Source organism: Haemaphysalis longicornis, unplaced genomic scaffold (assembly GCF_048455015.1).
Source record: "Haemaphysalis longicornis isolate Haplotype H1 unplaced genomic scaffold, Haemaphysalis longicornis Haplotype H1 scaffold_5, whole genome shotgun sequence".
Classification (NCBI taxonomy): Eukaryota; Metazoa; Arthropoda; class Arachnida; order Ixodida; family Ixodidae; genus Haemaphysalis; species Haemaphysalis longicornis.
The window spans coordinates 98,901,290-98,924,476 of NW_027526385.1; the positions used below are offsets into that span (position 1 = coordinate 98,901,290).

General features: G+C 46.1%; 2 protein-coding genes across 3 annotated transcripts in view; one reads left to right on the forward strand and one right to left on the reverse strand.

The window, feature by feature from the left end:
* Positions 1 to 277: 277 nt before the first annotated feature.
* Positions 278 to 2,731, reverse strand: Rps2 (ribosomal protein S2). The gene is made up of 4 exons (XM_077670985.1): positions 2,484 to 2,731; positions 1,551 to 1,832; positions 1,229 to 1,388; positions 278 to 492 (listed from the first exon to the last, which is right to left on the reverse strand). The coding sequence occupies exons 1-4, from the start codon at positions 2,697 to 2,699 to the stop codon at positions 323 to 325; spliced, it is 828 nt and encodes a 275-aa protein (XP_077527111.1). The 5' UTR covers positions 2,700 to 2,731; the 3' UTR covers positions 278 to 322.
* Positions 2,732 to 3,373: 642 nt separating this feature from the next.
* Positions 3,374 to 23,187, forward strand: part of LOC144138606 (uncharacterized) — a 69,784-nt gene continuing 49,970 nt past the window's right edge. Inside the window, exons 1-7 of one of the 2 annotated variants that reach the window (XM_077670983.1) lie at positions 3,374 to 3,690; positions 5,382 to 5,443; positions 7,127 to 7,204; positions 7,666 to 7,773; positions 11,897 to 12,027; positions 13,495 to 13,718; positions 15,453 to 15,550. In XM_077670983.1, coding sequence (XP_077527109.1) covers positions 5,423 to 5,443; positions 7,127 to 7,204; positions 7,666 to 7,773; positions 11,897 to 12,027; positions 13,495 to 13,718; positions 15,453 to 15,550 — 660 coding nt within the window. In that variant the 5' untranslated portion in view covers positions 3,374 to 3,690; positions 5,382 to 5,422. Of the gene's footprint in view, positions 3,691 to 4,270; positions 4,419 to 5,381; positions 5,444 to 7,126; positions 7,205 to 7,665; positions 7,774 to 11,896; positions 12,028 to 13,494; positions 13,719 to 15,452; positions 15,551 to 23,187 lie in introns of those variants that run through there. The other variant, XM_077670984.1, reaches the window with a different exon arrangement.

Consider the following 23,187-nt stretch of genomic DNA (forward strand, 5'->3'; position numbering starts at 1 on the left):
GTGTCAACCACACGTTAACACTAGAAAGATTTGGCAGCCACCAAGTGCACAAACAAGGCTCCGAGACATCAGAGAAATGGCTGAAAGTGGCTGGTGGGTTGCCACTTATGCTGTCTACTTTGTCTTCATGGCCCCTTTCATGAACTGAACCTTCCCCTTTGTGCACTCACAGAGGGAAAGGGCAGGACGAAACTGCCCAGAAACACACTTCCAATGCGTCATGCCATGGACAGAGCAAGTGTGAAGTTGAGAACCCAAGAAACGAGCGGTGCACAAGTTGTTTCAAAACACGGGCCGAGGCCGGTCTCCTTTATTGGCGTCCTCAGTGGGCGGGGGGCTGCTCGGTGGTGCGGGCAGTGCCGACGGGCCGGTGGGCGTGCATCAGGTAGTCGGTGAACTCCTGGTAGGGCGACTTCTGCAGCTCGCGCTCCTTCCACAGGTCGGGGGTCAGGTAGCTGTACGTCTGCTGGATGGCCAGGTAGGTCGCCTTGGCTGCAAGCGAAGGAGGGGGACCACTGAATCACAAGCAACTACAGAGGCCTAACAATCAGGGTGCAAAGGAGGACCCAGGACGAGCGCTAACCCTCAACTAATTTTATTCAAGGTGTCATCATTTTTAAAAACACAATCTTTTATCACAGGGAGCATGCGTAGTTATATTCCCAGACCACAAATAAAATAAAAGCAAAGTTTCTAAATACAAAATTTCATTGCTGTGTAGGAGCACAAACATGTCACCAATGTACTGATCACTCTTGATGTAAAATATTTCCAACTGTTCCCAGGATTGTATGAAGTGATGATGCCTCAAATAAAATTAGGTCAGAGTGAGCACTTGTGTCGTCATCCTTTTGTGTGGTGTGCACTAGAACAAGTGCACACCACCTGGCACAGCAACGTTTAACTGTACTACAGAGGCCACTGGACTCTTCAGGAGTGCAACCGGAGCACAGAGGAAGGTACGGAGTAAGACCAGGGCAGGAGGAGAGAGATAATAGCACAAGCACTTGCCCTCGGTTAATGAAGCTATTGGCATCTGTTGCGGAAGAAAAACTGGATTTCACTGCGTCGCCAGAAAATGCATCGTGCCAGCTATCATTTTATCCACCAGGGGCCACTACCCCCTCTGATGTCGCAGCTACAAAGCTTTGTGGTTTCTCCTCCTACACATATACTCTTTCTTAGTGGGGGTGGGGACAGAACTCCAGGAGGGAAAGGCAGTGCTCACCAAAGTTGCCAAGGGTGGCGGTGGAGCCCCGGGCAGAGGTGTAGCAGTCCTCAATGCCAGCCATGTGGAGCAGCTTCTTGGGCACGGGCGCGGACACAATGCCTGTTCCGCGGGGCGCCGGAATCAGACGCACCAGGACACTCCCACACTTGCCGGTCACCTGCACACACGCGACAGCCACAATTATTCACCCCATCAAGGACATCCGCTCTCATTGTTGTCCAGAGTTCCGTCTGGGCATAGCACATGAACCACTTTTTCTAAACACAACTGTCGCATTCTAGTTGACATACAGTGAAAAGCGGCGTACTAAGGGACGCACCTTGCAAGGCACGGTGTGGGGCTTTCCGATCTTGTTGCCCCAGTATCCACGACGCACGGGGATGACGGAGAGCTTGGCGAGGATGATGGCACCGCGAATGGCGGTGGCCACCTCTTTGGAGCACTTGACGCCCAGGCCGACGTGGCCGTTGAAGTCCCCAATGGCCACAAAGGCCTTGAAGCGCGTGCGCTGACCGGCCCGCGTCTGCTTCTGCACTGGCATGATCTTCAGCACCTCGTCCTTCAGAGAGCTGCCCAGGAAGTGGTCGATGATCTCGTACTCCTGAAGAGGGGACAGCGTGCTTGATGCTCATCATACACTGCTTACCCTGCTACATGAACACGAGATATACTAAACAGGGGCTTCCGCACATCTCACCGATTCAACTCTGGCTAGGTTACTGAAGTTCAGACGAATTACCCCGAAAATCAGATGAACCATTGGCAAAATACGCAAACGTACCCTACTATACGCAGATCCTCTGAAGATTGAACCAAGTGATAGAATAACGCGTTGTAAGGTTGAATTCACACGAGTCTACTGTTTTGTGAACTGGCTTGGCCAGCACAAGTTGTATCAAATAAGAATTGTAATTCGTCACCATCCACTACAGTGGGCCATCAATTTGCACGCCCACCCAGACCAACAGTACTTTCTTTTCACTTTTAATTTGAGTGATTTCTTCACAGCTTCAAACCTTGTTCTGTGATGTGTGCCGCCTATCTCAAACGCTACCCTTGTCATTCACGTTTCAATGGCTCTCGGAGCCGACAGATTCCCCCTCTACCCTGTGCGATAACACTAAAATGCTGTGGTTTCTTAACGTGCCCCACTGCGTGTTCATTTTACATTCGGTTTAAGATCGTTCACTTCTATCACGACTTCACGTGCAGCAATGCCTAAACACAGGTAGGGGCGCAACTTTCGACGGACCTTGATGGGGTAGGAGAAAGGGTAGATGTCCTCCAGCGACTTGATCTTCCCATCCTTGACGAGCCGGCCCAGCTTGGTGACCGGCACCCACTCCTTCTCGCCTTCCTTGCCGCGTCCACGACCGCGGCCGCGTCCGCGCCCTCGGCCGCGACCACGGCCCCGACCGAAGCCGCCTCGGAAACCGCCTCGTCCTCCGGCTGGAGCTGCGTCCGCCATGCTGTGTGCAGCACGGAGGAAGCAGAAAAGGCAACACGATCAGGACACTAGCGCTGTTGGGATGGCATGCACACAGGAAAGCGAATACGTAGTCCCTTTACGCCTAAACAGACGCAACGCGATCGCAATCTTTAGAAGTGAAGTTATGCAAGACCAATATCCACATGTCAAGGCAAATGTCTATCTACCACTCTGTAGTTGCTTTACCCTCATGATATTGGTTTCAGATGGGTTGTATAACAACGGCCCTATCTTTCACTCAGTTCCCTGTTGTGTTGCGGACGGGCCATGTGTAACAACGGGCCGCACACAACAGTTGACAAATGGAAGATTAAGCCATTATTCAGACACATGCTACCTTTGAAATTACAAATTCATAAACCACGCGCCAAGAAACTCGATAAATAAAAATAGATCAGCGGTACGTTTACAAGCCAGCACCTATGCACCGGTAGTCATCGCGCGTCGCCTTCTCAAAAAGGTTTATTTTGTATTAATAAACCCAATCATATAATTACCCTACGGTTTTCAAATACATACTCATAGTTTTGACAATTTATCTCTGCATTTTCATGTGTCGGATAGTAAATAAGCGAAGGATTAAAGCAGATTTTAATCGGGAGCTCAAAAAAGTACGTCCACCCACTTACGTGATTTCTGAAGAGAGAAGCGAGATTCACGTTCGACGCGAGAAAGCGCGAGACGTTTATTGCGCATGCGCGTTTCTCGCGCATGCGCACGAGATTTCAGAGTGGTGAGGAGTTGACGGAACTCGCATGCAGCTGTCCGGCAGTCCGACAACTCTGTGATATCCACTCGCGAGCCTTCGCCGCTGCTTCCCCGATCTGCTGGAGTGTTTTCATTTGTTTTTTGCTACTCCAACGTTTCACAGTGGCGAAATGCCAAATTTCACTTGAAGTGCAGTTCATCTCCGCTGCCCACTGACGCTTCGCGACAATCATGTTTGTAGCGCTTCCTGACAGGAACAGCGGTGAGTCGCTTCTTGGACGAGGTTGGTTCGCCGCTCGCTCCGGGAGCATCGGCGAAACACCAAACGAGCGAAGTAAAAAACCACTAAATCGGGAACATGTTTCGGGTGGGTTGGGCCGGTCGCCGTGTATTTTCGTGGAGGCGATCGGTCGCATTAATTTTCCACGCAACAGGGGCGCTCCCAAATGTGCGAAATTAAAGAGCCAAGAATGTCTACGCTCCCTGGAAACTAAACGTCAGTGGAATCGCAACTGCTTCCGCAAATCGCGTGAAGCTTGAACCCCAAGCCAGAAAACGCACGGGGTTTGAAACACGCTTATTTATTCCGTTTTTCCCCCCCGTCGCGATGTTGCTGAGCGCTCACAAAAGCCTGTGCCGATTGGAAGCCCTCAAACCCGACGCATATATCGCTTGGCCGTGCTTTTGTGGGCCCGCGGCCAAACATTCCTCTCGACGTGTAAACACACGCGGCGAGAGGCAAATTAAGAAGCCCAAGCACGTTTGAACAAAAAAAGGCACCCGCAGGGGGAAACGATTTGTTTGCTTTTGGCGGGCGCGCGTCGCGGGTTGCTGCTACACTTCCCAGAGCCCCGGCCGCAGACTTTGAAATTTCGCTCCCCCTAAAACTGCGCGCTTCGAAACACAAGAGGGTTGATTTGGAAGCGCCTTTCTCGTGGGCTGCGCCTCATTTCCTGATGCGAGTGCCGTTCGCAGTGAACCCAAGGCTGGGTAGGTGTTTCCCAACCATTGTCTGACGCGCGGCTTGGTGACATGTATGCGCTGCATAGGTTAGCAGGAACGTCGTTATGACCCTGTAGTATACTTCGCTTCAGTAGTGCGCAGTTATGGTCTGATATCGCGCTGTTTTGAGTGCACTGGCCGCTGTCGTAAAGCTACCCACCTTATGCGTGTGGAGGGCTGCGCGTTTGTGCCGTGTCAGGCGAAGCGTTGTAACAAAGTTGGGAGGCAAGTCCAGCAAATGGAATGTGTGCGCAACTAAATTTCTATTCTAAAACCAGGCAACAAACTCTCAAAAATTAGGATGGCAGGCTAGTGGACGTGCAACGTGGTTTGTTGTGAGAAAGTGACAGATACTTTCACATTCACAAATTCCAGTGTTTTACCGGAGACGTTGCTAGAAATTTTGTGCTGTAGATTAACATGACTTTGGGTTAAATATATGCTGTGCTTAGTGGAGCACCCCAAAATGAGTTGTTTCAAAGTGTAGCAGAGACGCACTACTTTAACTTAGCTGCTGTGCACATCTCCCCTTGAAAAATTTGTGGTAAGGATTCGTGCATGCCATCGGCTCAGAGAGTTTAGTTGTGCACGATGAACGTGCTGATATGGAGTTCAAAAGGCCTGCATCAGCCAGTGAGCATGAAGGAAGTGTCCTCACGAACTAATAAGCGTAAGGGAAGCATCCTCATGAACCAATGAGATTGAAGGAACGCCAGGCATGTGCAATCACCAAGTCCCTTTGGGTTCCCACTGTTGCTGCTTTGTGCCCGTGGAAGCAGACGACTTTCCTTGGAACTACTATCTTCTGTGCAGCTGTAATGTCGCGGTGCACCACGCAGCTTAAACATCGCTGTGTGATGTTTGTTAAATGGAGTGTAGTAGGCTGAATCGCCAACTAGACTTAGTAGTTACCTTCTGTAAGCTGATCAGTGATTTTTTCTGTTTTCCCAGGTTGTCATGCCTTGTGTTCTAGTCGGCTCTGAGGTCAAGCCATGGATCTTGTGGAACCCGAAGTAAGTGGTGTCTTTTAGTTTGTATCGACATCGAAAAATGCTCTGGTAATCTCAGACACACCTATGCTTACGAGCCAGCAGAAAAGAAACCAGCTATCATGAATATTGGTCACAGGAGATAATTGGAAAAGGCTGAGAAGAGTGTTGGGACCCGCATAGTTCAGAAGATGTCAGGTGCCACCCAAAAGCATGTTTGTTTTAATTGACTGCTCATTCCTTGGTAGCATTACAATTGTTATTTGAGTACTCACATAGCATCAGACAATTTCCTTTGTGCTTCTTTCTGCAATGACGACTCTTGGTTTCCTGCAAGCAGTCATTCGACTCCCTCATTTCAAGATTTCAATAACCTTGTACTTTCTCGGTGAGCAATGTATGCTCACAGATGTAAGTGTTCACCACTAAAGTGTGGTCGAATTAAGCATAAAATCAAATTAACCAAAGTTTCAATGCATCACACTATACCCGGATGGGACCACAAAATTTGATTTAATAAAATTGGGTAATTGAAATTAAGCGGTAATGAAACAGTATCGGCAGTACTATTGATGCTCTTAATATTTGACAAATACTCAGAATAGTAATTGTACACTGTAGTTAAACTTTTAGTATAGTGGTATTGGCTGTCTACTGTTCCAGAATGATTGATGTGAGGCTCTTGATTGTTGACTCTTGTGAAACTGTTGACATAATACTATCAACGGTAGTAAGCTTTAGTAAAGTAGCAAAAACATTGTGATTTTGGTAGTTAGCTGCTAGCTTCAATTGTTGGTCCATGTAGTCTAATCCCGCAGGAGAAATGGAAAGAGGTCAACATCTGCACAGTTATTGAGGAAATGTCTGAAATGATTAGCTAGATAAATGATCGAAGTTTTGTTGACAGAAGATCTCAATAAAAAAACAAAAAAAAACACGTGTAGTGGACTGTGTCAGTGTTTTTGATAGATTGAAAAGATTCGTTAGGCTGATTTACACTACTCTGAAGGACTGAGGTATTGCATTGTTCCGGGAATGCATACAAATGAGTTAGATGTCACTCCCTATATTGCAGAAATAGGAATGAGGCCTAAATGTGACATCAGCTGCTAGCAGCAATAGTGCCAGACGATTCATGCAGCCCTCATTCCAAGCTGAGCGTGCTAATCACTCTAGTGATCAAATTACCGCTAAGTTACTTTTAAATGTACTATCTACGTCCTTTGGTTGAGGCTTTCAAAAAGTAGCATGGGAGTTAGGGTGCAACAATTATTAGCGGCTGACTGAAGGTTGCTCTTCCGTGGTTCCTGTGTGATTTTGCATTCCTTTTAAAGACTACAGAGCCGTTAAACGAAGGAAACAAAGACGTTAAGGCATTTCTGCATTCATTTCCACCTGTAATGCTTCTTCAAGCTTTTGCTGCTGTCGTGGCGTAAACAATATAGCCTGAAGATACACCTGGATACAGCTGAAGTAATTTTGGTGACAGGTGTGCGAAGAATTTTCGCAAGTTATTACTTGCTTTTTCATGATGACGCCGCCGTAGTTTTGTTTTTTCAATGCGTAATTTGGAGCGGGTCATTTATTGCGAGTTTGGTAGTGCAGTGCAGTGATGTAAGTACTAGCAGTGGAAGTTTTGAAAGTGCCAGTGCTGTGTTATTGTCGGCTCATCACTCCATTTTTTTCTTTCCCCCGTTCCACTCGCAGAGGGAGTGCCTGCAGTTTCACATTGATCCTGGGGAACTGCCTGAAGAGCTTGTGGGTACCGTCCAGACGATAAAGGAGGTGCCCGCTTTCTTCACTTCACCCTGTCTCCGTGCTGCTTTCCCGACGGTTTTGTCTGACCGTTCTCAAGTCTAAGCTAACTGTGCGAATATGGGGCTGAAAATTTTGCTGGTGCAACAAGACAGGCTTGTTGGGAGGTTTAAGTTTGTGTTTTGTTTACTGATTGGTTGTCGTACTAGTAATTCACTTGTGCCTTTGATTCAGTAGTGCTGTCGCCTGGTATAGTGGCCGCATGAAAGCTGCTAAACTGTGTACAGGTTTAGAGAACAGGTCTAGTGGTAGCTTGTGTTTTGGTTGAATGAGCGGGAATTATCAGGGTCATAAAAGTACCACCGCACTCAAACTCAGAGTTAGCAGTGCCTTGACAACCACTGTGTAAACATTGCTGTTAGTTGCCTGAGGTTTACTGTTATGATAGGAGGCATTAATGTGAAGTTCTTTTTTCTTTTTCTGATTTTTAGACTGCCGAGAAGGTCCTGTTCCGGTGGAAAAAATTCCCACTGCGCCTGCCGGCACCGGTCTTCGAGCTCCCACCAGCCTTGCTTGGTACCGACAGCGATGGCCGCAAGGTGCGTTATCATTTCCTTGATTGCAGTGGGTGCATTGTTCCATGCTAAACAAGTTTGGCCATGTGAACCTCGCATTTAGGTCACTACTCCTCAACCCTATCTTGTACTCTCACCCAGAGCTCCTAGCAGTTTTCTAGGAATAAAGATTGTGTTACTTCATAACTCTGCAGATCTATTCATCATTGTCATCATCAGTAGGAGTGGCAGTCTATTTATGTCCACCACAAGATGAAGGCCTTTCCAACAAACATTCGTGCACTCCCATCCTGTGATGCCTGCATCCATTCTTTGTCCAAAACTTCATTACCTTGTCTTTCCATCCAGTTAATTGCCTATTCCTACTTTAGTCCCATCTCTTGACAACAACTCTGTTAGCTCAGGTGTCTACCTGTTGTCAGTGTTTCACATAACATGCCTGGCCCAAGCCCACTTTTTCTACCTGACGTGACGTCTTCCACTCAAGTTTGCACCCTAATCCGAGGTGCTGGTTCCCTGCTTTTAAACATCACTCATAATTCTCCATTTCATGGCTCGTGTGCTGACCCAAGTTGTCTTTGAAGTTGTTTAGTAAGGCATCAAGTTTGTGGCCCACAAGTCATTTACGGGGCAGATTTTGGGGCCGAAAAACGGTCAAAAAATCGTTTTCTGAAAAATGGCATTTTCGGCATCTACGGCCATATTTATATCAGTTTGCAAATTTTCTCATTAAAAGGAACCATATTTTATTGTAAACAGCATTTTTAAGGGCACTCTACAGCTCAGTTTGCGCAGAATTCGATGGTAAAATGGCACTTTTCTTGCAACACGAAGTTAGCGTTTTGCTGACAAATATCTCGGCACCCAGAGCAGGTACGACTAATTTTTTTTGCTTCTGATACCTAATTGTCTGGATAATACAATGTTGGAAATAAATTTTTAATTGGAGGCTCTGGAAAATTATTGTGTTCAATTGACACCACCTGCGAGCCATTTCGGGCAGAGCACTGGAGGAGTGAATTTCAGCGTGTTGTAAAACTACCAAAAATAGCGAAATCAAGAAAGTTCTTCCAATGTTGTATTCTTTAGTCATTTGTCTGCGTAGCGACTGGGCAATCGCTATTTTGTATGGAGTGGTTATTTTTAATTGTGACCCAAAAGAATGACAATTAATCATTAATTATCCCAAAAAATAGTCAATTTGCAAAAAATTTAATTATAAATTTGAAATCAGCACAAGAAACTCCATAATGCTGTACAGTTTTATTAAAATTGGCTTGTAAATGAAAAAAATAGCTCTAAGACCAGTCTGCCCCAGAAAAGCCTTTTGTAAAAGCCCAGAAAAAGGGACCCAGAAAAGCCTTTTGTAAAAGTTACAAAAGGCCTTTATTGTCGCGTAGTACCAATACAGCGATGCAATGCCGTTGGAATTATTGATCTACATTCAGTATTAGCTGCGCGAGAAGCAATTAACTGCACCTCTCCTACCTTGCCGATCGATTCCTCCTCCCTCTCTGCTTCTTTCAAAGCAGCTGGAAACACTGGGAATAGCCATGTCACATCGTGATGCTCGACTTCCATTCTCTGCTAGCTACATTCCTGCGCCTAGGCACGTGTCAATTGCTGCAGACTCGCCTTTGCCTCGGGATCGCACAGGAAGGAGGAAGAGCAGCCGGAAGCCAATGGCAGTGACGTTGCCGGCGACTGATGATCGGCCGAATCAGGGGGGTGCCTCGCCGTCGCGTCAGCCGCGGTCGGCTCGCTGCGGCGGCGCGCTCATCGGCTGAGAAAGGCCATCTTCAAAAATTGTTTACAAATTATCTGTACAACTTATGGGGCTCACACTTGGCTCGAAAATCCCCCGTAATGTGTTCTACCACCTGCATGCATTTGATTGCCACCTTCACAAAGCTTTTCTGGGTCCCTTTAAGCAGTAAGCAGTGGTTGTACTATACCATTATTTTTAATGACAGAAGCGGCCTAGTGTTCGTTAACTGAGAGTAGCATTGCCAGATTGGAAAGGGGCTGTGACACCAGCTGGTGGTCAAAGTTTCACTAGAGTTCACCAGCGCTAAAATACGGCCGTTATAACTTATTCCTGGCTCTTGCATTGCTTCTGCCCGTGCAGTTGGCCGAAGCATAGCCTCGAAGGTGGCGTTTTTGCTGCTGTTGTCCATCTCATCATGGAGGATGCATTTTCAGTATCTGATGCCGAATTTCGCCATCTGGCAACGGGCCGACTGATTACTGCAGAATAGGTTTGAGCGTTGTGAAATAAATTTTTTTATTTTTATCGGTCGTAGTGCTAGTTAAGTAAGCTCTTATTCCATTTCCTATCGGCATGTTCACGCAGACAGTTGTTATCCTGCATCCAATACAATGCTCGCTGTACTTTTTGCCAATCTTGATTTTTCCAACACCAGACCTGGTACAAGGTATATTTCTCTCAAAATATTATGGGAGCATTTAGCATTTTACCGTTTACCATACAGTGAACACGTCACACAAAACAAGTTAGTAGTGAGAAATATGTTGGTGAGGAAACACTAACGGGGTGTCCTGCATGAAGAATTTCAGAGGATGTTACTCAGTGTGGTTTCTTCACTCAAATGTCACATTTGAGTTTTCATTACTTTCAGGGGGTGGCGCAAACCAAAAATACGTACTGAGCATGCTAAAACATGCGGGCAGTCCAGTAATGTGAGTCACTTCTCATGTTTTAGTGCTGGAAAAACTTCCATTCAGGGACAGGAAACCATGGTTCATACTTCTCTCACCACTTCTCATTAAATATTGTCTTGTGTGGCCGTACCAGCACCTTAACACCAGTAGCCCCCAAATTTCAGTAGATTTTCGGTATCTGGTGCCGAATTTCACCACCTGAAAACGGTCATTAATTGAGAGTGCTTGTCGAATGCACGCCGGCCCACTCTAAGCCTATGCGTAATTTCCTTCTTTCGGCTGTTTAAAGCACTTTTCACTCTTCATGTATAGTATCATCGGGCACATCCAATTCCTGTGTGTGTCCTCCAAGAGCCCTCTTGAAGCTTCTTTTATTCCCTGGCCTCCAAGTGGATCCATGACTGTGGCGGTGTCTACTGAATTAAACACGTCTGTTAATGTTTGGAAGAAAAAATGCGACTGAGAATAGAAGGTTTTCTTTTTGCTTTCTTTCCACTTTTCTGGTATGCTGAGCCAAATAGCCTCGTTCCACCAATTTTCTTTCTAATGTTGTTGTCATGGGGAGGGCAAGAAGTTTGGCTCAGTGCTCTATAAGTACTCTTAGTTCGTCAGCAATCCATCCTTATTAACGTTGGTGAAACTTCACCGGCAGACTGGGCCGTTTTTCTTCTCCATTTATTTCTGCTTGGAAGAGTTCCGAGATGCAAGGTTTCTAGCTTGATGTTGTGCTGACTCAAACATTTAAAGTGCACGCGGTTTGTTTTACTTCACCATAAAGGGTAGCGGGTACTTTTCTAGCAGTGCTGTGCAGTTTTCACTAACCCATGCAAGAAGTAAGCAGAAGTGAATACGTGGCTTTCATTTCATGGTGTGTAGGTATGTTTGTTTGCGATGAAAATGCATTGCAATCATAGCACTGCTGCATTCTTGCACAAAATTACGCCCACCTCCCCTCGCGGGAACCCTGGTGTGATGCGACGCTGAGGGGGGTTCAAGCGGAGAGCAACCGTCGACCGAAAGGCCGCCGTAGAGCAGCACAGCGGTTATATGCGCAGCGCGTCCGAAGGAGAGAAGACCGCGGAAGAGAGAGTACTGCGCATGCGCCGGCGCCAGTGCGTCTGCCGCGGCTATGACGCAACACAATCCACTTTAATCCAAGCCAATCCAATCCAGTGCCCCTCGCGAGAGAGTGTTCACTATCGGAGAGGAGAGGGGGTGACGCGGCGAGGAGAATGGGGGAGGGGTGGACGCCGACAACGCTGGATGGATGCAGGGACAAGGCGAGTGAATGAGATGCGTTCGCATCTAAAATACAGCTTTTGTTTCGGTTGGGGGTGCGATTTCTGCATTTGAGGGGCCTGGGTAAAAACTAACTGTGGGTGAGGTTGTGGTTTTTGGTAGCAGACCTTCAGCACGCATGGAGCCTGTAAAATTGATGCAGCATGCTTCACTCTATAATTTGCAGACGCACACGACGAGCCTTCGGGACGTGTTCACGACGCCCAACTTTGACGAGGCTGATGTGGTCTCGCGGGATGCCAAGGGCCGGCCACCCAGGCTTGACCAGACCCAGCTGCGATCCATTCGGGACCACGGGTGAGGAGGTGTCTTTCTTTTTTCTTTCTGTTTCTTTAATTTATCTCTTTTATTGGTGAACTTTGGCTAGAAAATTTGTGTCCGTCTGTGGAAGGGATTTGGCGGGAAATTCAAACACATACCTCTGCGCATGCGCTATGCATCTGCCCCCTGGTGCACCTGATTCAAGGGTTGCAGAGGAGTAGTTGTTTTTTCAGCATTCTGCGATATTTAACTCAAGCAGCAGAAGGTGTCACGGCCGTGTCATTGGATTTCTTTGTGTTCAGGCCTAGACGGGACCTAGCATGAAAAATGGGAATTGTAAAACAGGGTCTTTTTGAAGAAAGGCTACCTCTCGTTGGCAGGGCATGCTGAGAAAAACTGCCCTGGACTGACGGGCTGTAGAAGTTAAAGCTAACTACAGTTAGCACAGTTGTCAGCGAATGGTGATTGCTTCAGCATATTTTGTGAAATTAGTTCATACAAAGGGGATGTGTGTGTCTTTTTCTGGTGTTTTCGTGCGGTGGCCAGTAGTGCCTTTAGCTGGTAGGTGTAGAGTGTAACTTTATCATGGGCTTGGGGACCGACGATTGATGGGGGCTTCTCTTTGTCGCTCTCCAAAGCAGGTGCATGCATGCCGCAAAGCATCATAGTGTCAGTGTGGCCTGAATGCAGGCCCTGTATGCCGGATGTTTGTTAGAGGCAATGGTAGAACAAATTTAGTGTGAAAGGGTAATATCTACTCCTGTTATAACATAAATACTCTTTCTCTCGTTTATTCCGATTCAGCTTCTAAGGAATTTGCCTTGCAAGCACTTTTCCGAGATTGATCTGCAGTTATGTACACCCGAATATGTCCCTGTCCGTCATTTCCCAGTGGTGAGGAATGTCATGTGGTACAGGCTAAAACTAGTCAGGGCTGTGAGTAGAAGTGGGGGATTCCCTCTCCGAAGCAGATTAGGTTGTTGCGCCCCTTTTAGCTTGATAGGTGGCTTCGTGTGCCTATTGCGCGAAAGCTGGGGTGGCCAAAGTTGACCCGATTTCAATGGCAAGAGCTCTCACACGTATATTCAGCATTACTGGTGGGCATTATTATTCTAGAGAAATGCGCTTCTTGCATGAAAGTGGTGCACGGCTCTGAGACTGGCCTCCGTTAGACACGATGTGGATTGCTGCTGGGGGAACAATGAACAAGTTGTCGGCTGTGTGGACCAGGAAACAAGAATGTCACGCCGAATAGTGTACGTGTGAGTCACGAGCTGAGAGAGGAAGTGACGGGGGTCCTGTACATATTGCTAGACCAATGAGCGATTGGTGGCGCTGGTTTTTAATCTGCTCCACTGCAACAGTGTGGCAGGGTTGTCTCGTGATAATCGAGGTACGGCAAAACAAAGAAGTGTGTATCTGTGCGCACCCTTGCCCTTCCGGCTCGCTGCACGCGTTCTTGCCTCCCTGTGGATTGGATTGGATTGGGTTGGCTGTGCGCAGGGAGTTTGAGGTGTGCAGCCGGGCCTTCCCGGGGCGCAAGCACCGCTGGCGGCTGTCGAGGGCAGTGCAGAGTGGCCGGGTGGGCACCCGGGGCCTGCTCTTGCGGGACGTGGCCCTGGCCCTGCGCCTCCTCGTGGTGACGGGCCGCAACCGCATCGACTCGCACTTCCTCAGCCTCAAGGCGTCCGCCCTCGCCCTCTCCCGAGCCACCTTCCTGCTCCTGGGTGAGGAGGATGCCCCCCTCTCTTTTTCCTCCCTACCTCCTCTTTTTACCTAGTTCTTGGGAGGAAAAAAATGGAGAAAGTTGACAGAAGCGCGAAGGCTTTGTCACATCAAGACTGTGTCAAAAGTGTGCCAGAACCTTCACTAAAAGTGCGTTCAACCATCACTGAAAGTGCTTCCAATCAGTTGTCAAACCTCCGCAGGCCCAAATCTCAAACGAAAAGCGGATCAGTGTGACAATTTTTTGCGCACTAAGTAAATGCATCTACAAATGATCTAACGGTATACCGATGTGCAGTTTATGAGATAACGGTATACTGAAATCCAAGGTTTGACGAAATTTCATCTGGTTGGGTAATAGGTTCATATAGTTAAAAACTTCTGGTCACCAACCAAAAGTTTATTAAAAACGTAAAAAAGAGATGTTTCGGCTTCCATGCAAAAGCTTTGTTCACTGAACAAATCAGCCCAAAGCATGAAGCTTTTATGTGCGCCGAAGTAATCGCCCCAGGCATCTTGCATGCGTCGGTGGGATATTGCCTGAATTGTGGTTCAGGGTTTTTTTTTGGTCGTTTGAATAGTCAAGGACTTAAGATATCATCGTGACAGCCATTTCTTCTCTCTGGCAATAACTGAAGCATCTTCCCAGTCTATTTTGTGTGTCGCGGTTTCCACGTGTTTTGCAGTCGAGTTCAAAGATGTCTTCTTGTTTTTGACGTCGTTCCTGTGCTCGCGCAATCGTCTTTCAAAGTTGCCGCTCTTACCAATGTAGCAATAATCGCAGTTGGCATAGAGAATTCTGTGCACTAATCTAGGGAACTTCTCTTTGCTGATTCAGTCTTTGACAGCTACCAGCTACCACTATCATCGCTGACTGTGTTTTTGCGCTCGCAAAGCAAGTTGTCCTCGGCGGCGTTGAGTGAGTTTGAGATGCCCAGGTTTTTGAAACTCTTGACCATCCTTTGCACAGTTCATTACCGTTTCTTCAACATGTGGAAACTTGCTGCTGTTCGGCCCACGGACGGGTTGAGCGCCTCTTATTTGTAGTGTTCAACTACAGGCAAGCCTTAGTGGTTGCAGGCAAGGTTACAGGCAAGCCTAGGCAAGCCAGCTGCCTAGTGTGGTTTCCCTGCTTCAGAGCCTCTTCGATCACCTCCAACTTGAATGCAACCTTATAACTCGCATGATGCTCCATTGCTAAGCAGCGATGAGGCTGGCTATTGCATGACTCACGGGGCTAGCACTGTCGCAAAATGGTGAGTAAGTTGTCGGTGCGGTAACTCTCGCCACTGCCATCACTGCTTGCAATTGGCTACATCTCTCTAACTCAGTGTGCAGCATAGTTTACAAAAAATTCGATAGATGGCCATCAGCCCTCACACACTGTCACTGTAATCAGAACGAACAGATGACTAATGCGATACAGTGGTCACGGCAGCAAGTTCGCGGTACGATCATTATGCAAGGGAAAAAAGGTCTACCTTTTGATTACAAAAGTTGGGGGTGTGATCATTATGCGAGTGCGGTTATATGCAGGTAAATATGTCACTGAGCTTAGGTCGCCTTAAAATTGCGCTTTCACGCGATTTGAAATCAGCAGCCACGGTGTGGTCATGTCGTGCTGTTGCACGCAAAGTTTGCAGTTCAAGCTGTCACTTAGTTCAGACCTCATCTGCTTCTGTTTCAATTGGATCAAATTGAACTGTTTTTTCCCTTCCGCGTGTGCGCATTTCCAGACGCCCTGGTGGGATTGCCATCAGTGTCGGCCAGTCTGCTGACTTCCCGGCTCCAGGAAGAACGCGTCAAGCACCTCGTCGCCGAGCTCACCATTGAGGTGTGTCTTCCTCACCTTTGATTGATTGCTTGATCGTAACAGGTATCCCCTTTGTGTCGGGTTGGTGACATGTGTCATCTCACTGAAAAATTCATTGATGTTGTGCGACTGATTCAATCATAGCGTTGCTACTAAGGTCAGGATCAAATTTAGAGTCCTCTCCCGCACACCATTCTCCCCCTATATCTATCTCTTGCTCCCCCTTTCCCCCTGCCTCCCTCTCATTTCCAAGAAATGCCTGCTTCTTGCAGAGGAGCTCTGTTTCAAGGAAACTTCTCTTGCTTCTTTTTCCGCATACGTGTGCTTGCCTTGTGGTTCCTGTGCAGATAGTGCAGTCGAGTCGACAGGGGGTGTGCATGCTCTTGTTGGAGCCAGATAAGAGGGAGTGAGTCGGTGTGTGCTCATTGTTGAGAGAGACGTTTGTGGACCTACACTTGTCTTCCGTAGCACGTGCTGCTGTTCAGCTATGGGCATGCAAGTTTGTCTAGATCCACTGTTAGTGATGTTGGTTTTGCAGCCAAAAAAAAAAGTGAGTCCAATTAGAAATGTCTCTGTTAAAAACAGTTGAAATTTCTGGTTGTGTTTTAGTACTCGATTAAAAAAAAAAATGTGTCCATTTGGTTTCAGGAACCATTGACACTAATTAGAGCGAGCCGATGCTCCAATTGGACCGAGAGCTAAGGCCATTGGCCTCATGCATACATTTGGTCACTGTAGAGCCGTTTCAACGAATTACCCAAAACAGTGTGTTCCTGCTTTGAAAACCACAAAGCCATGAATGTTGGTCGATTGGCTTTATTGCACAAAGCGATGTCCTACGGGCTATCTCACATTTCTGGTGTATTCTTCGAGTTAGAGGTGTGGTACCTGCAAGGTAATGACATATTTTGTAGGTGTGGGGATAGTTTTAAAACTGCTGCACAGCCATTAAACACTGATCGATCAGTTGTGAATACAATACTAAAAGAAAATAAAAAACATAATGACAACAGCAAGGTCCTGCACTTCAATATATATGCCCATTTATAAAATTTGGCTCAGGCATGGGTGGCATTGTCGCCTTCTAAACAAATGAAAGCGTGCCTCGTAGATCTTGTGTGTACTTTTTAATATCTAAGATGTAACACAGAACAACTGCAACAGTGCCTATGCGAAAGGAAAGGTACTTACCTGCAAAAATGAAAATCCAAGCAAAGTCCCCACTTGGGTCGCCTTGCGTTGCGTGAACATAGAAGCTTTTATGTTATGGAGTGCCGCAGATGATGCACTTGCTTTATAACTAATAACAAATCACGCGACACATCAAATTTGTGTACACACACAAAAAAATCGCAGAGGCCACCCGCTGGGATGACTCTGCAACTTTGCATGCGGCCCAAGCTTCTTGACACCATTTTGACCGTGTTGTTGAGATGCATCACTCATGAACAAGCAGGATGTTTTAGGCCGCTTGGTTTGAAGAGCGAGTGAGCCATGGGTTCAGTAAAAGTGAGCGGTGGTTCTTTTGGAGAGAGGAAATTGCTTCTTGCTCGGTCAGAGAATTGTGCCGAACTGTTTGGGCACGTTTTGGTACAGCCAGTAGAGCCTGATTGGCCAAATCAGCCGGGTGGACACAGGTTCGATGCCCGGCTGCCGCGGCCACTTTTCTGATGGGGGCGGAAAGCAAAAACGTCCGTGTGTACGAGATTTCGGCGCCCGTTAAACATCCCCAGGTGGTCAGAATTCGGAGCCCTCATCAGCGCACCTCATCGCCTGTATAGAGTCGGTGCGTTAAACCTCACTATCAATCAGTCAATCGAATCAGCTGAGTCTTCGGTGGGAGTTTCGTACCATCGATTATCTGTGAAAAAAAAAAAAAAGCAACGGGCCTGCGAGAAAATCGTTTAGTTCTTCACAGCATAGCGCAAACTGGTGGCCTGCCGGGCTGGCCGGGCGTAGGAAAGACACGTCTGGACGCAGTGAAGTCCGTCCAGTCGTAAAGTGTGCTTATTTCTGAGGCTCGTCTCTGGGCGGCACGCCCTCTCTCATGTGGCGGGCGGTGTGCTACTTAAAAGCAACAGTAGAGCCACCTATGAAGCAAAGGCCGCGTCTGCTGCAACCCGGTGGCATCCGAGCCAAATCTCCCCAAACTAGTTGCTTCCACAGTAAAAGGTGGGAAAACACAGCCCGCAGGCCGGAGTATGGGACACCTGAACTGGACACCACGTATTCCACATTGTACAACACGGAGGCTGGACAGCGTGGTTTGCGGCTCAAGGGGGAGCCAGGTGGGTCACTTCAAATCGTGTACTGTCATTGAGTGTCCAGTCTCACCGAGTGACACGTGTTGCGCGTGATAGCGTGCTTGTTAATAATAGTAAAGGAATGTTTGCATTCGTTTATGCAGCTCATAAAACGAATTACTCTCATGTATAGCTGCATAATAATTAGCTATCGGGATAAGTGCTTCACCTTTCTTGTGATGCTGTGACATTGTTTGGCATGAATGTTTGTGCAATATCGAAGAAAGAACAGTTTGCTTTCAGTTGACATGCTTGGTTTACAGTTGACATGCTTGGTTTACAGTTGACATGCTTGCTTCAGTTGACATGCTTGCCAGACAGTTGACATGCTTGGTTTACAGTATTCGTGACAGAAGTTTCTGTGAAAGTAGTTACCAAGTTAAAATATGCATTCATTTTAACATAACTCTTCAAACAACTTAAAAAAAAAGACATTACAAGCATTAGTCTTTGTGCTGCGTCAATATGTTATTATTATGCAGTATTTTTGTTTAAGTATAAGGATTTTTATTAAACCTTTTCAACTAACATGCAATTTGAATGCAGTGTTCTCTTTTTTTTTTTTTCTCTTTAATTTCCAGGTTAATGATCTCAACAAATCGCTTAACCGAAGACAGTACCACTCCACAGAATTGGCGGACGGCAAGGCGAAATGCAGATACTGTCAAGCCTCACTCTTAACGTCTTCCGAATCGACTGGAAATCTCGGATGGCATTTGGTGAAGAAGCATCTCCCACGGTGCCCTTCAGCCAAGTTAAGCCAAACTGGTCCCGGTCCCGCTCCGCAAGTGGCGAGAGTGCCGGCGATCCTGCTGCTCCTGGCTTGACACCGTTGGCCAGCCCTTCAAGTACAAGGAACCTGAACCAATTATCGGACTATTTAGATGTATCAGAAAGCAGATTGCTGTCACCAGTTTCGACTTCAGCGACTTCGTCAACGCCGTTCTCTACGTCTACAGGGCCTAGAGCAAGCCAGCAATTGCAGTCTTCATTGACTCGCTATGTTGGTGCAGTTAAACCAGTGTCAGTGCAGGAACAAAAGGTGATTGATGTTCAAACACTCAAGATGATTTGCAAAGAGTACCACGCGTTTTCACTGGTTGAAAATAAGGAATTTCAAAAATTCGTTAACATTTTGAATTCGAATTGTACCTTGCCGAGCTTTAAGACACTCATAAATAGTTTGTTGCCCAATGTTCGTAGCGAATTACTAGATAAAGTCAGATCATCTTTGCTAGATGCTCCAGCTGCTTGCTTGCTTGCGATCGTGTCTGATTGAATGTTCGAAATTTCCCTATAGCTGCTTGGGTATGTGAAGTTTTAGAAAGTGTTGAAATCCAGAATAAAATTAGTGGCGTTGTCACTGACCATGATGGTAATATGAAAGCAGCTGTTACTAAACTAAATTTCTACACTTGGGTTGTTTTGCCCATACCTTTAATTTGGTCGTCACAGATGCCCTTTCGTCATCCATTGGAGCAAAACTCGTCCAGCACTTCAAGCAAAGTAGTTCGGCACTCGCGAAACTTTGCGAGATGCAGACACTGTATAAAGGTCAACTTCAGTTGAAGCAAGGTGTTCCCATTTGGTGGAACTCCACCTGTGATATGTTAGAAAGATTGTTTAAAAACAAGAAGCCACTTTTCTCAACTCTAGCATTATTGTATTCAAAGATCAACTAGAAGAATCAGAGTGGACAGAACTGGCTTGTGTTGTAAAAGTCTTGTCGGTATTTAATGATGTAATGAAAGAAATTTCTGCTGAAGCCAATGTGCCGTCATTGAAAACGACCGTTTTGTCCAGGATAATGACGAAACATGTGAAACAATATCTGTATACGAACAGAGGCACTCCTGAGGATATTGTTAAGCTTGCAAACAAACTCTTAGACGTTCTGACACGGCAATTTGGCAAAAGAAAATCAAATGAGTTAATTTCTCAGTCCACAATTTTGGACCCACGGTTTAAGGGGGCCACTGCTATTAAAACACCTCCTTTTACTTTTCAAGTAAACTCTGTGAAACTTGCCAGTCTTGCTGCTTTTCCCCCACTGATTTCAAATATGCCATTATATTTTGAGTAAGTCAACGAGATAATTAGCCATTTTTGGATGCACAATAGACAAAACAGTGTTCGTCATGAAACTGTAATCTTGGCATTCTCCAATACTATAAACCCTGGTGAATGCAATAAGAGGATCAGTCTTTTGATGCACCGCTTGGAACTAATTTTGCAGCTCATTAAACTTCGGTGCCACCAGGGGCAAAAAACCATTTTGAACTCCCATTTCAAACACCAAAGTTTAATGAGCTATAAAATTAGTTCCAAGCAGTGGATTAAAAAACCGATTCTCTTATTGCATTCACCAGGGTTCATAGTATTGGAAAATGTAAAGATTACAGTTTTGTGACCAACACTGTTTTGTCCATAATTTCTCCAAAAAGGCCTACGGTAATTATCTCTAATTACCTGGGGAACTAATTGACTGACTCAAAATATAATGGCATATTTCAAATCAGTCGGGGAAAAGCAGCAAGACCGGCAAGTTTCACCGAGTTTACTTAAAAAATTAATGAAGTCGCAAAGCTTTGGTAATGACACAAAGTTCAGGTCGACTGAGAAGGCGCTTGTTTTGAGGCTCGAAGTGGCTACCCAAAGTATGGAGCCCAGACAATGCTTTGAGTCCAAAACACCCGTTCTGACCTCCTCAGTATGGAATGAGTTTGAGTTTTTTTGCAAGGAAAACAAGACCCCGCAGCTCATGTTGTGTTTGTGGTAGACAAGTACTTGAACAAGCCATACTTGAACCGCAGCCATGGTCCACCGAAGTGGTGGGAATGTAGGATATTCACCTACCCAAACTTGTATTTAGTGGCTTTAGAAAGGCTCTGTATTGTCGTGACCAGGGTACCATGTGAACAAATCTTTCCAAAAGCTGACTGAATTTGTACAAAAAAGAGGAGCCATCTCACTTTGGATAAATTGAGCAAAGTGTTGTTCAATGACAACAATGTACACTTGATGTGCATTTTTGTATCGTGTTTTCCAGATGCATTTATTCTCACATTACAGCTCACTAGTAGTGAGCACGTTTATGTAAAGTTAATAAAGTTGACAAAATGTACAATATTTTTTGTTATTGTTTTGACAAGATGATTCTGAAACATCACAATGACATAAAATCTCTTGTAAAGACGATGAAGTCAATGCTTTTCTGTAAAAATACATTGCATGCTGTCTGTTGTGGTATCATAAGCATTTTATCCCCAATATTCGAAAAAAAGGTCCATTACATTGGAAAATTCATGCACTTAAATCAAGTAATTAATTTAGGCTCAATGAACCGGTTCATTTCAGTGAACTGAGGTGTTCCGAGCCGCTCTCTGAAGTAAGCCATCTTCGCCATCTCTACTGTGTTGTTTTATGTATGAAACCTCCGCTCAAGTTCTCAAGGCTTATATGAAAGGAGTCAGTCAGATCTTGTACATGCGTGTACTTTACCTTAAAATTACGTATATTTAAAATGCATGTTAACTTCTTTGTTGAAAATCGAAGTACTACGACACTGACCCTAAGTATTGATGCACAAAACAGTCATAATGGCCGCAATGCTCGCAAACAAACTAATTCATTGCTTGCACCTTGAGTTCATGTCCCTATCTACTGTGAGTGCAGAATCAGACGTGGCGTTTTTATCTCTTGCGAGTTGCAGCTGCAGTCAGTGCCTTGTATGTGCACCAGCGCAATGTTACATCTGAAATTTCTGCAACATGCTAGGTGGTAAATACTGGATCTTGTGAATCATATGATTTTGGTGGAATGTGTTTCGCTCATAAAAGGCATGCCCCTGAGGTAGAAACCGAATTGATTTTTAGGTCAATTGTTTTCCTAGTCGCCACATCTTTCAAAGCAGTATCCATAGGGAGTTCTAGTAATTGCCATTCCGGCCTGCAAATGGTAACGCAATTGGAAGTGAAACCTCCAGTGCCTAGAATTGGAAAGTCGGTTTGCAGTTGTAGCTGCAATTGTAAATGCGATTTCCGATTGTTCAGTGCAGTTGGAGTGAAGAATTACAACTGAGAGCAACTGGTTTTCCATCAATACCAGTTGGATATGACAGAATCTAATTTAGACCAATTGAAAAAAAACATTTGCGCCCAATTGCTGTTTTTTCTTTTTACTGGGAATACAAATGAGAATCTAGGCTGAACTTTTGTTCCTTCCAGCTGAACACTTTAGGCATGTTCCAGACTGTAGGCTGCTTGGAAAGCAGGCTGTTTAGAAGTCTGAAAAGGCAGCATAGCAGTGGAGATCAGAACAGCATGGCATCCACTGGCGCAGACCAAAACACCTAGCATGTGGGTTGATAACTGCAGTCCCACGGTGCAAAAGGCAAATAAATTAAAAGGCGTGAGTTGAGGCACTCAAAAAGACTATCGAAAGTAGTGCACAATTACTGAATGACAAGTTCCTACTGAAAAGAGGTACAGTCAGACCCGAATATAACGAACTTGGATAGAGCGAATTATACTTTACAGTCAACGCTCAATGTTTTTCTGCTATTATGCATGGTAAATGTATTTTTACTACAAACTAAACATTAAATATATCGAACTCTGAGCACGCGTGATCGGTCACCAAACGCCCACCAACACACTTCTGCGCCAGCTGCCTGCCCGCGCTTCTGTGAAATGTAGCAGTGGGTGCGATCCGCTGGCAAATGACGAATTGAAGATACCTGTGGCGGTGGCTCGGTGGCTAAGGCATTGCGCTGCTGAGCACGAGGTTGCGGGTTCGATTCCCGGCCGCAGCGGCCGCTTTTCTGAACGAGGCGAAAAGCAAAAACGCCTGTGGGTGTGAGATTTTGGCGCACATTAAAGATCCCCAGGTGGTCAAAATTAATCAGGGGCCCTCCGTTATGGCATGCCTCATTGCCTGCATTTCGTCGGCGCGTTAAACCCTACAATCAGTCATCGAATTGAAGATTTATTTGCTAGTTGCAATTGAAATGATCAGTCGTTCCTGGCAAGACGTGACTTGAGACACAATTCGCAACTGCTTGCACCATGCTGGGCTTTATCAAGAGGGCGCGGAAGTTGTGAGTGCAGTGCAAGGCCACAGCAATATTGTTACGCTTTGGGAAGAACTCGTCGTTAATACGAGCGCTCTTCCAGAGAGAGTTGGCTTTGAGGACTTTTTGACGGTTGACGACAAGATTCTGAAATTGTTGCTGACGGGATAGTGTCTGGTGCCAGTGCCTCTGACAAGCTGCTGCCGAAGACTATCGCCCTTGCCTGATGTTGCGAGAAGCCCTTTCTCCTACTGATGTGCTGCGGTGTCACTGCGCCGAAATGC

Excerpts from the sequence above, each read along its gene's own strand:
- Rps2 (XM_077670985.1), bottom strand. The coding sequence starts at position 2,699 with ATGGCGGACGCAGCTCCAGCCGGAGGACGAGGCGGTTTCCGAGGCGGC. Across the intron at positions 1,389-1,550 it reads CCCACACCGTGCCTTGCAAG|GTGACCGGCAAGTGTGGGAG; the intron begins GTGCGTCCCTTA and ends GCGTGTGTGCAG. Across the intron at positions 493-1,228 it reads CGCCACCCTTGGCAACTTTG|CCAAGGCGACCTACCTGGCC; the intron begins GTGAGCACTGCC and ends CTTCGCTTGCAG.